This window comes from Thermothelomyces heterothallicus (assembly GCF_042370625.1).
Source record: "Thermothelomyces heterothallicus CBS 202.75 unplaced genomic scaffold P884_scaffold_2, whole genome shotgun sequence".
Classification (NCBI taxonomy): Eukaryota; Fungi; Ascomycota; class Sordariomycetes; order Sordariales; family Chaetomiaceae; genus Thermothelomyces; species Thermothelomyces heterothallicus.
In genome coordinates, this window is record NW_027192563.1 from 1,257,817 (window position 1) to 1,269,710 (window position 11,894).

General features: G+C 58.1%; 4 protein-coding genes across 4 annotated transcripts; 1 reads left to right on the forward strand and 3 right to left on the reverse strand.

Moving 5' to 3' along the window:
* Positions 1–669: 669 nt before the first annotated feature.
* P884DRAFT_274866 (phosphofructokinase-domain-containing protein) lies at positions 670–3,175 on the reverse strand (the record flags this gene model as incomplete). Its single annotated transcript, XM_069442780.1, has 3 exons — positions 670–1,845; positions 1,905–2,372; positions 2,462–3,175. 3 exons carry the CDS (start codon positions 3,173–3,175, stop codon positions 670–672), a joined length of 2,358 nt encoding a protein of 785 aa, XP_069301214.1.
* Positions 3,176–4,434: 1,259 nt separating this feature from the next.
* On the forward strand, positions 4,435–6,852 carry P884DRAFT_254973 (subunit 17 of mediator complex-domain-containing protein). The gene has a single exon (XM_069440944.1). The coding sequence runs from the start codon at positions 4,490–4,492 to the stop codon at positions 6,599–6,601; it is 2,112 nt and encodes a 703-aa protein (XP_069301215.1). The 5' UTR covers positions 4,435–4,489; the 3' UTR covers positions 6,602–6,852.
* An 803-nt stretch (positions 6,853–7,655) lies between these two features.
* On the reverse strand, positions 7,656–9,388 carry P884DRAFT_296746 (uncharacterized protein; the record flags this gene model as incomplete). Its single annotated transcript, XM_069444439.1, has 3 exons — positions 7,656–7,880; positions 7,975–8,780; positions 8,836–9,388. 3 exons carry the CDS (start codon positions 9,386–9,388, stop codon positions 7,656–7,658), a joined length of 1,584 nt encoding a protein of 527 aa, XP_069301216.1.
* A 752-nt stretch (positions 9,389–10,140) lies between these two features.
* P884DRAFT_254976 (uncharacterized protein) lies at positions 10,141–10,961 on the reverse strand. The gene has a single exon (XM_069440945.1). The coding sequence runs from the start codon at positions 10,665–10,667 to the stop codon at positions 10,473–10,475; it is 195 nt and encodes a 64-aa protein (XP_069301217.1). The 5' UTR covers positions 10,668–10,961; the 3' UTR covers positions 10,141–10,472.
* Positions 10,962–11,894: the final 933 nt, after the last annotated feature.

Genomic DNA, 11,894 nt, shown 5'->3' on the forward strand with positions numbered 1-11,894 from the left:
GGTTGTCAGGCAAGTTCCGGTGAGCACGTAAAAACTGCCGACAACCTCAGGGATGACTGGTTGATTGCTGTGTAAGTGTACTATCCCCCGGGCCGCAGTGACGAGTACGGAATACTGTGTACGGATGAAGAATGTAGTGTATTTAAGATGGACTACTTGTACGAGGATAGATCGATTCCAGGTCCAGGGGTTCGACAACAAAATGCCCCAATTGGGCAATGCATTATTGAACATCAGCTGACAGTAAGGGGTAACTATCTTTTGCAACGGAGACATGAGTGGACCAAAGGTCGAATCTCGCAAGTTTCAAGAGCATCCGTATCCGTCTTCAACTTTACATGGATCCGCCTACACTACACTTGTCCGTCTTCTACACTTCGCCTACACCTTCGTCTCCTCGATACCCCGATCTGGATGACAATACGCAAGAGCAAAGGGGGAAGGGGGGGGGGGGGTACAAGCATGGGTGGGTTAATGCAAGACGAAGACGCGCAACAACTTTCCGAACAAACAGCAGCCAGCCAACGCCGCATGGCCACATTCCAGTCCGACTGCCCTCTCCCCAAAGCACGCAGGACGATCACGCGTAGCCCAAGTCAAATCCCATTTTCATACATACCCTCTCCCCTCCCCTCCCCGGAGGAAGGGGGTAAATGCATGGGTCCCTTGTTAAAGGTTCTCGATCCCCCTCTTCACATCCTTAGCCTTGAGCCCCTTGAGGTCCGGCTCCGGTAGCTCGTGCTTGGGCCTACCGGACAGGATATCGCAGATCTCCCCAATGTCCTTCCAGAACACCTTTTTTGGACGGCGGTTGGGCCAGTCGGTCTCCTCCTCCTCGACCTGCTTCACTGGTGTGAAGACGACGCTGGCGCCCTTGATGCCGATGACGGTGGCGCTCATGGGGTCGTTCTTGACGCGGTTGTGCACGCTGCGGCCGAACTGTTCCAGGTGCTGAATACACCGGATGGCCAGGCGCACCGCGCGGCACCGGTCCATGGGCGAGGGCACGCCGCCCTGCTGCATGTGGCCCGGGATGCCCTCGCGGCTCTCGAAGCGGCCGTGGGCCTCTTCTCGGAGGATCTCGGCGATCAGGCGGGCGTTGTAGACTCTGGAGGCCTTCTCGTTGATGAGGATCACCCGGCCGGCGCGGGACTGGCCCTGGTCCTTGGCAAACACGGACTTGAGGTGGCGCACGTCGGCCGCGAGCATCTCGAGGCTGAGGCCCTCCTCGGGCGTGTAGACGGCCGAGGCGCCCACGCCGAGACCGGCGAGCGTAGCGACGTACCCGCAGCGGCCGCCCTGGGTTTCGATGACGAAGACGCGGCGCCGAGTGGCCGAGGCGGACTGCTTGATCTTGTCGCAGTATTCGACCAGCTCGTTGAGGCACGTGTCCGAGCCAAGGGAGTACTCGGTCCCCGGCACGTTGTTGGAGATGGTAGCAGGCAGCAGCGTGATGGGGATGCACAGGGAAGGGTACTGGTCCCTGGCCTTGCGCAGCTGGCAGACGGCATGGAACGCTTCGAACCCACCAATGAGGAAGAGAGCGTCAAATTTGTAGAGCTCGATCAGGTCGGCGATCTTCTCCATACCCGACTCGCTGGGAAGCTCGCGGTTCGTTCCGATCTCCGAACCGCCCTTGCTTGCCCAGCCATCGACTTCGAGCCAGTCGAACGGCCGAACCGCCCCCAGCGGCTTATCGTCGTGGTGGCGGGCGAATCCGGCGAACCCGTTGTAGATGGCCACCGGCTCGTGACCGCGAGACAGGCAGTACGCTACGCCGGCGCGAACCGCGGCGTTCATGCCGCCGGCTGGGGCGCCGACATTGATGAAGCCGATTTTCATGCGCTTGGAGCTCTGTTAGCACGTCCCAAGACTTGCTCTTCAGCCTAGAGACAGGTACTTGCCTCCTTTTCTGGTAGCAACATCTTGTGGTCGATCTGGACCGCCGTCGTCATCATAAAGGACCTGTACTGCTCCGAGAATTCGGTATCCCGGAGCCCCATGGCCCGGTCAAAATCCTGATTTTCTATCGCCTTGGCCACCAGCTTTGTCTCCTGCACAGCCTCCATGAGGTTCTTCCTGACGATCTTGTTCTCGTTGATGGTGATGACGCACGTGGGCGTGTCAGGCTTGGCTTCCAGAACAGCCTTTACGGCCTCGACTCCCTGGAGCGTTGCCAGCATCCGGTCGTATGCGACGGCAGTTCCGCCACGCTGGACGTGGCCGAGGGTCGTGATCCGGGTGTCGAGGCCGAGGCCATTCTTGTCGGCCAGCAGATCCTTCACCATCTCGGGAGTGATCTTGTTGCCCTCCCTGTCGATGGCGCCCTCGGCGACAATGACGATGGTCTTGCGTTTTCCGAGTTTCCGGTGCTGTCGCTTTGCGTCAGCTCCCTACTGCTCTAAACCGAGGAGAAATCAAGAAGAAAGGAGGGAGGGGGAAAGGAAGGAAGAGCACGAACGTGTTCGACGATACCGCACATCTCCTCCCTCCAGTTGTCCTCTCTAGGCTTCTCCGGAATGAAGATAAAATCCGCACCCGTAGCAACGCCAGCCATCAACGCCAGCCATCCGCAGTGTCTCCCCATCACCTCAATCACGAAAGCCCGCGAGTGGGAGGAAGCGGTGGCCTCAATGAGATCGACGGCATGGCAGATCCGCGCAAGAGCCGAGTAGCAGCCGATGGTAGCGTCCGTCCCGGAAAGGTCATTATCGATGGACCCGACCAAGCCGACGATGTTGAGGTGGCGGTAGGGTTCGAGTTCGAGGGCGGTGTACTCGCCGGTGTCCTCGAGTTCCTGTATGAGCGACGGCCATTCGGCGCGGAACCTATCGGCACCGGTGAGCGAGCCATCTCCGCCGCAGATGATGAGCGCATCGATGCCGTGGGAGACCAGATTTCTGGCGGCGGCCAGACGGCCGGCGCGCTCGTAGAATGCCATGCAGCGGGCGGTGCCGATCAGCGTGCCGCCCTCGGACAGCCATCCGCGCACGTCGTGCCAGTGCATCTGCCGTATCAAATCGCCGCCGCGAACAAGACCCTCGTAGCCCTCGTAGACGCAGTAGGCATCGCAGCCCAGGTGGATGGCCATCCGGACGCAAGCGCGCACGACGCCGTTCATGCCGGGCGAATCTCCGCCCGACGTCATGATGGCGATCTTCTTTTTGGCCGCCATTTTGGTGGTCGCGGATCGTGGCTGTGAAGCGAGGGCAGGGCGATTGGCGAGTCTTCGGGGTGTGCGGAAGAAGACGGTGATGGGAATCGACAGGACGACAAAAGCAAGGAGGGCCCGGAAGGGAGATGCGAAGACGGAGACGGGCCGAAGAGGAAAGTTTATACTTGATAGGGGCATGCTCCAGGCGATTCGCCTGGGACTGCAAATCCTAGGTCGTTCGGTGAAGCGAAGCTTTGAAGAAGAAGCAGGATTTTCTCCCTCCTGATCCTCTTTCAAGATATCTTCCAGGACTGTTGGTTAATCCAGGACGGTACCCGGTTCGCAGTAATTACAGTACATGCATGCACCAGGTTTATGAGAAGCAACACCACCTGAGGCCTGATTCGGACTTCGTGGGTCCTCGGGCAGAAGCTCTTATCTTATCGTTCATTTTAGCGCGGGGCACAATCCGACACCGCAGATTGGAATTGGAGAGATGCTGGTTTGCTGTGTTTCTAGGGTCTAGTGCAGGAACAAAAATGGTCAATTCGGCGAATTATCTCTCACGCCGAATGTGGCGCCTTGGACAATTGGCTCCCGTGCTGGGGCTTGTTTGTCGTGTGGCACAGAATTTTGTGAAAAGAACCAGCTGAGGCTGCTCTGTGGTGGGGTTTGATGATGCTGTCTGAGGGGTTTACGGATCCAGTATCATCGCAATGACATAGCTCCTTATGTAACCGTGTGGTTTTTTTGGTGGGGTTGCAGCAAGGCTGTTTCAATTCAGCCATCCTCCCTTGTACCAGAGAAGTACAAGCAACGAGTTTACGCAAACAAGCTCAACCGAGAGACAGCATGTGCACCGTCCAATTCCGTATTCATCAGGTGAGCTTCCGATGCTGCTGTGCGCCATGATATGACAAATCCAGGGATTTGAAGTTTTCATGTCAAAGATGGCCTTGCGTATCTCGCTTTTCATCCTGCAAATGTGTTGTACTGTGTACGCAGATATAGCGTACGTTGTGGTGTAACTTTTATCTTTGACATATCCACAAATAGCGTCACTGACATGGATGCTGGGTATGGGATCTAGTGTAGTGTACCGAACGCACGGCAACCTACTACACTAGAGTAATCCGTACACTAAGACTGTTGAGAGATTTGGTGACCCCCCAACAGCTGCCCCCACCTCAGCTACCCTTATCGGCCAGAAAGGCGGGGCCGAACACGGAAGTCCGGCCACGGAACGCTATCCGACCTGCCTGCCTGCAAGCTCTCGACCTTCGACAGGGGTCTCGGGTGGGATTTGCGTTCCTGTTCCCACACCCGATCAATTGAATGCCAAAACCAACCCCCCACGAACCGAACCACACAATGGACGACCGACCGTTCTCATTACAGCCGCGCACGGCGCCGCAACAAGGGCCGCGATCCATTTCCGAGTTCATCCAACGGGCCAATGCCCAACCGGGCGGGTTTCGGGCCCTCAATTGGGCCGATGTTCGTCGAGAACTCGAGGCTAGCCAGAATGGCGGCGGCGACCACGATGTCGACATGACCGGTGACGGCTCCGAGGCCGACAGTGAGAGCGCCGAGACAAAGGATATCGCTGCCGCCCGCGAAGAGATACTCCGCGAAATACACCAGACCCATCAGATATCCATGTTCGCCCTGGATTTCGTGTCGCTCCTCCTGTCGAAAGAGAATCCCGCTTTGGCTGTCAGCACCCTGAGTCCCGGGCTTCGAGACATGGTTGGAATCGGCACGCTCGGCGCGACCATGCTCAATGCTCCTACCCCAGTAGCGCAGAGCCGGGTGCCCGATCACAAGATGGTGTCCATTGGGAAACGTCTGATGGATCTGAACCGGGCGGCAGATACCGCTTTGGCAACGTCGAAGAGACTACAGCGAGAAATAGACCTCGAAACCAAGTACTGGTCTGAGGTGCTGGGCGTGGGCGAAGGCGGCTGGCAGACATTCCGATTGCCCCACGAACCACAGACTCTAGCGGTCAAGTTCGGCTTCTCCAACACCGCTCCCGAATTCAAAGCCAGCGGCATCGCCCCCCTGAGGAGAGCCGAAGATGGGTCCGTCAGGCTGGAGCACGGAGTCATGGGCCGGGGGTCGAAACGGATTCAAGTCAAGATACTGGAGAGGGGGGTCGTTGTCGGCAAGTCGTCGCTGCCACCGCCTCTACCTCCGGACGCTCCGCTCCAGGATCGTGTCAAGGAATCGCGGGATACCGTGTTTGCCCAGGAGCTGTGGTACGAGGTAAATCGTGAAGCTCGCAGCGGCCTAGATGACATTGTCCGCATCGGAAAGTCGACGGCTACGTACGACCTGGATCCCGCAACGAGCATCTCCCTCCAGCTCGTAACACTCGGCGAGGAAGACGCGACGGCGGAAGAGCAAACCGGACCACAGGACGCCTGGGCGGATGCCGTGTCTGTCATTCTAGGCCTCCTGCTGACCAACGCACACCGAGTCAACGAGCTCAAGAGATCCGAGCCCACCTTCAAGAAAGGCCCCAGCCCTCCCTACTTCATCCTCCGGCCCCTGATCGCCTACCATCGGTACAGCCAGTCCGTCCAGGAGTGCGCAGAATTCCTCACGGCGCTCATCTCTGTTCTCCGGTCCGCTGGCGTCGCTTCATCCGTAGCTATGAGAGAGCCACCCCTCGCCCTCTCTCCGGGAAACAGCCGAACGGTCACGCCAGCCTCCACATCACTCGCCACTCTTCTCCTCAAGCCGCCAGCCGTCCACTTCGACCTGACCATCACCCCGACGTCCCGCCTCCGCATCCTCCTCAAACCGGCCCTCCTCTCCGGCGCATCCTATGCCGTCTCTATGCTCCCGCCCCTCCAGCAGCCAAGCCAGCCCCCGCACTCTACCGCCGTCAACCCGCTCCCGGCCTTCTGCCCCGCCGCATCCGAAGACTACCTCTACTTGCCCCAGCTGGTCACCTACCTCTGCGAGGCCGTCCCCTGCGCCCTGGCGGCGGCCTACTTTGAACGGGCGGTGACGCTACCCGGGCGGCAGCGGGCGGCGGCTGCCGCTCAAGCTACGCAGGACGATTCCGCCGCGGACCAGGAAGGAGGGCAGCAGCAAGGACCTAGGGAGGGGGAGGCACTGTGGGGGATGGACGTCCTGGGCAAGGGCATCGTCGACCTGGATACGGGCGGGGAGTACGGAGTGCACTTTGACATTGTACGCGAGGAACATGACGGCGACCACAAGGCTGCCGGGGCGGGGAGGTTGGAACTGAGAGTGAAGGCGGATTATCTGGAACCAACGACCGGGGAGGGCGAGATGGTCGGGGGAGTGGGAGCAGCAGGAGGAGGAGGAGGAGGAGGAGCGAAGAAGGTACATAGGGAGTGGAGGTGGCCCGGGGCCAGGGAGAGCGTAGGGGTCGTTGTGAAGCAGGTGCTCAGTAACGGCCCTGTTGAATAGAGAGGGGCTCAGGCCGAGGAGTGTTTGGAAGAGGCAACCGCGTGACCCAGCAGGTTCATCCAGCAATTTGCGCAAAGGGCATTATCCTGACTGAGCGGGAGTCTTTGAGCGCTTTGATGAACCAACTTGGGCAAAGTATCTCAACTGGAAGTGGGATATCAGGCCGTCCCACCACAGACATAACGGAGCTTCTACAGGGAGCACAGCCATAAGACCTAGGTCCGACCATACTTTCCTAATGAACGTTCAAGGAGATTGCAATCCAAGCAAAAGACGCGTAGCAAAACACAAAGCGTCTGTGTGACACGAAGATACTACGGCATCAACCAAAAAGAAAAAAAACCCTTCTTTCGAGTCCGCCGCAGGTCCCAACATGACACGATCCAGCCCCGGTTCAAAACTCATTCTTTTCTTGTCTAGATCATCAGAGTCGTTACGGAACATGATCGAACATGCTACTCAAGAAGGGAGCGACAGCGGACGGGCAAAATCTCAATCCCATGCCATAGGCTCATTAGAAGAAGCAGAGGGTAATAACAGTCAAGGAAATGCAGGACAAAGGACCAAGAACAATGCTAGGAAATAAAAGGGGGGGGGGGGGGGGGGGGGGGGAAAAAAAAAAAAAAAAAAAAAAAAAAAAAAGAAAAGAAAAAGAAGGGGGGGGGGGGGGGGGGGGGGGGGACGGAATGAAAAAAAAACAACAAAAAAAAACCCAAAAAAACTCATCATCATCAACCCATCCATATGCATCTTCTTGCCATCAGGACCGAAGAAAAGAACGTCCAAACGTCCCAACCAAGCAGCAGTCCAAAACGTCATCATAAAAGCACGCTCCGCGTCGCTCTCTCGCTATTGTTCGTATCATGTCATCACATCATGTTTTCGTATCAGAAAGACGCCTCAGACAGAAACGCTTCCAGTCAGTTCGGGGGCCGGGTCGGGAGGGGGGAATAGCGCCATGGCGGTGTAGGAGAGGGAACGGATCAGATCAAGACGGGAACTTTGGTTGGCTGAGTGAGCTGAGCAAAGGTTTGGTAGTGGGTAACGAAACGTCTCAGTGACGATACCCTCTCCCCGGATGGCGGGTCTCGTAGGTGATCTCGCGCTCGACGACGCGGTCGTCCTCGTACTCGACCGAATAACGGCGGCGGCGGTGGTGGTGATGGTTGCGATGATCCCAGTCGTCGCGCCATTCGCGCTCGTAGGCAATCTCGCGGGCGCGCTCCTTCCGGGCGGCGCGGATGCGGTCCGACAGGTTCACGAGGCGGACGACGTCCTCCTTTACCATGGGTGTTAGCAGTCTGTGTTGTGCGTGGCACGAGAAGCGCGAAGAAGCGGGGAAGGGACTCCAGGGAGGGGAGGGAGTTGCTTACGTAGGATAGGTACTCGACGATGTAGTAGAAATAGTCGGTCTCTTCATACTCGTAGTTCAGTTGTTCGATTGCCTCCCGGCAGACCAGGTCCTTGGTGATCTCGGTCCAGGTCTCGGAGCGGTTGCGGGGCGGGGACGTGGAGCCACGGACGGTGATGCGACGATCCGTCACCTTTTCGACGTCGACATTGCGCTCCCTGCTCACGCCACGGTCGTTGTCGACCACGTGCACGCTCAGCCGCCTCTCGCGCTCGGCAGGGGCACGCAGCTCCGAGAGGCTAGTCGACGACGACACCGCCGAGCTCTTGTCGTCGCGCTCGGGAATGAACTTGGTGCGACGCACGCCGCTGTACTTCTGCCACGTAACCTCGGCCGAGGCGCCGCCGGCGCCGTCCAAGCGCACGCGCTCCGTCCCCGGCGGCACGTCGATGATGGACCAATCCTTGGTGATGCCGTTCCAGGCCTCGCCCATCCTGCCTCGGGAGTCGATCTTGCGCGTGATCTCGTACGCTTCGTCGTCGTAGTCGATGGCCGGAGGAGCTGCCGAGTGCGCACGCCGGCCCCGGGAGGTGCTCCTCCGGTGCTCAATGTCAACCTGCAGTTGCCTGCGGTCTGACTGGACGACGACGTCATCGTCCCAGGTCTGGAGCGCGCGACGTGATGTCCGCTCGCGGGAAACAGACCGGCCACGGCCGTGCCTGTGAACGTCAACTTCTGTCTGATTGCGCGACGTGTAGATGTCGATCTCCGTGTCGCGGTTATGGCGAGCCGGGGGAGGCGAGGGAGGACGAGGAGCTGCCACGACGCCTGCCGGGTGTTAGCGCGAGGAGCCCTCGAAGATGTCTCTGCCAGTGCGACTCACCATGGTCGATATCCCGGTAGTGCGTGATCACTTCTCTCTCGATGATCGGCCCCTTAATAACCTTGGGCGTGGGAGGCTGCGGCGCAAGAGCCGGGCTTGGGGCACGCTCCTTTTCCCTCTCTACGATCCGGATTCGATCCCGCACCTCCGGCGAGGGCGACCGCGAGCGTGGCTGAACGATACGGATCCTCTCGGTAGGGCCACGGCTGGGTTCCCTCACGACCCTCTGAAACCGCACATCCTCCTCCACCCTCCTCCGGGCGGGGCTGACGCTTCGGGCTCGCTGGACTATGCGTTGGGTGACACGGACAGGACTGGGTGACCTCGGACGGGGCCGTTCGATAGTCTCGACCTCTCTTTGTCTGAGCACCAACTGGCCCGGCTCCGGACGTCTGTTCTCCTCTCTCATGAAGTGTGGAAGACGGTCATTCACGCGCTCGCGAGAGCGCTCGCGGACGCGAACCTCGACGTCGTCATACTCCCGCGCAACAGCGCGGCGCGGCTGCTCTCGGTAATGCTCGCGCTCTTCGAACTCGACTCGACTTCTCGACATGGTTGCTGTTTGGTGTGGCAATACTCCTCACTGTTTCCGGGGATTGAAGTCAAAGTTGCTGCTGGTCGGCAATCAGGCGGGGTGGGCAAGGTTGACCAGGCAGAAGAGGGCGGGGCAGGTCGGCGGGCAAGAGCTCGGCTGCCTAAGCTCAGTCTATTGCTTTGGCGTTCTGTTCCAAAAAGAAAGAAAAAAAAAAGTGAGAAGAATGAGAAGAGAAGGAGCACTCGGAGTTGTCCTTCTTCTCCTTGGCGTCAGAAAGGAGCGGCCGCGCGAAGAAAAGCTTTGAGTCAGCCCGGTCGAGGGTCGAGGGGGGCTGTGACGTTTAAGGTAGGTTGGGGATTGGAGGGAAGTCGTATGCGGGAGCCAAGGCGGGGCAGCCAATGTGACCCAGGAACCTTGGCAGACCAGCTTCCTCTGGCGCTCGCCACTCTGCTCCGTCAGTTTAGTCTCGGACGCTCGCTGTCTGGTAGAATGCAGAACTTATTGCGGTGCGGGCGGGTGAATTGATGTTGCAGGGCCCCCGACGGTATTAAGAAAAGGGCCACAACGATGCGAGTTGGGAGCCGGTCTGAGAGATACAATACCCAGGGCGGGCGTGTTGTTGGCCGCCTGGTCGATCGCAAAAGACAAGCAACAGAAAGAACAAGGTTGGCCCCGGTGAGGTTTCAGGGCCTGCTTGGGTTGCTTGCAGCTGGCCAATCGTTCCGGAACTAGAATTGGCTCGAAACCAACGTCGTCATCCCACAGCCGCTGCTCGGGATCGCAGGCCAATCCCTGTGCCCTAGGACGGCGCCTGTCTTGAGCACTAACAGCGAAGCCGTTTGGCGCACGGAATCTTCGTAACTAGTGCAAGTTTGCTGACGGGCTGAGACCAGACGAATTGTTGGCGCGATCTTTCTGCGTGCCGTCCGTATTATGAGCCGAGGGCTGCAGACAAGGGCAATGCATCCAGTGCGCGAGTTACATATAACTAGCCAGCTTCACCGAGGCTCGAGAACACGCCGTGTATACAAGTAGAGAGATTGACAGAATTCCTCAAACATCAATTCCGCCGGGGATGAGCATGCGCGAATCACACCAGGACTCAGTTTTCTCTCTCGAAAGTTCTAAAACAAGGTTCTGCAGACTGCAGCGAGGTGGCTGCAAACGCGAACGTGAACTCCTTGCGAAGCGTGCCACAGCCGCCGAAGCGAACACAGGGTCGCCTTAACAGGCCTGATGGTTTGCTTGGTGGTCTGGTGGGGGGCTCCAAAAACGGATTAGAGCTTGAGGGTGTCATGTTACTGGCGCCTTGGTTTCTTGCCGCAGGCAACTTGTGTCACTAGACGCCAACTAGGCAAGCACCAGAAGACTCGGGCTCACCCACCCAAGTGAGCATGGCCGAATCTGGCCGACACAAATGATGAGGAGGGAGGGAGAGGCTGTTCAAAAGGAAAAATCAAGCAGGCAAAAAAAAAAAAAAAAAATTCCTCCGCCGTTTTTTTAGCCTGGTCTTTGAGCTCTACTGGGCGAGCAGCAGGCAATTCTTTCCCACTTCCCCCTTTTCTGTGCCTTCTCAAAACATCCTTCCCTTCAAGGCGCACACCTGGCCCAAGAATATGCGGCCGAGATGTTGTGGGTTGGGCTAAGGGGTTTTATTTCTTCCTTATCCACAGACTTATGCTAGGTCTGGTGTGAGAGGCTGTCCAGAAATGGTGTGGGAATCACATGGGCGGAATTGGTAGAATTGAGTATTTGAGTAGCTGACAGTGACGCAATACCGTATCACGAGCCTGCAGCACTAACTACCCGCCCAAAACCACACAGGTCACAAGCTCCGTGCCCCAATCAGATCGCGGGAAAGCAATGCCTCAAGTCCTGCCCATCCATATCACACCAAATGCCAAGCATCATGCGACCGGCCGCTCCAGCTTCAGAAGGCTTTAGAAGAATACACCTGGCTCTGTCATGAATTATCGACATTGGCGCTAGCGAGAAGCCACCGCAAGAGAGGAAATTGGAACCAAAAACCTCCCAGACACCGAGACACCTGTGCCTCGCCAAAAACACCCGTTGGTGGTGGATAAATCCAGCTGCTCAGGGATTGATGGATGCGGCACAAGATGCGCGACTCCCGGCGACTCCCGGCCCGACCCAGCCCAGGGTCCAGGGCAATGTAACCCGTGCCACTGGATCTGTTACCTACCGGCTCCTTCGAGATTGCCGAGAGCAGAAGACGCTCGAACATTCCCGACGAGTTTCGTTACATGCTGAGCCGTTTTGTTGTGGGGGGAGTTGGTTGGGCAATCGGTGAAGTTGCCGAAGGGCACACCATCAGGTCGAGGGTTAACTGCCCTGCCCTCCGCCCACAGCGACACAGGCCCACAGAAGGACAGCCTTGAACGTGAATCCATCCATTATCACTCCTTTGGCATAGCTTGTTCTCCCATGCTGCAATATTTTGTGATACACAGACGCCTGTTCTTGCCGCACCTGTGCCGCCCTCAGGAACCACCACGAACCCCCC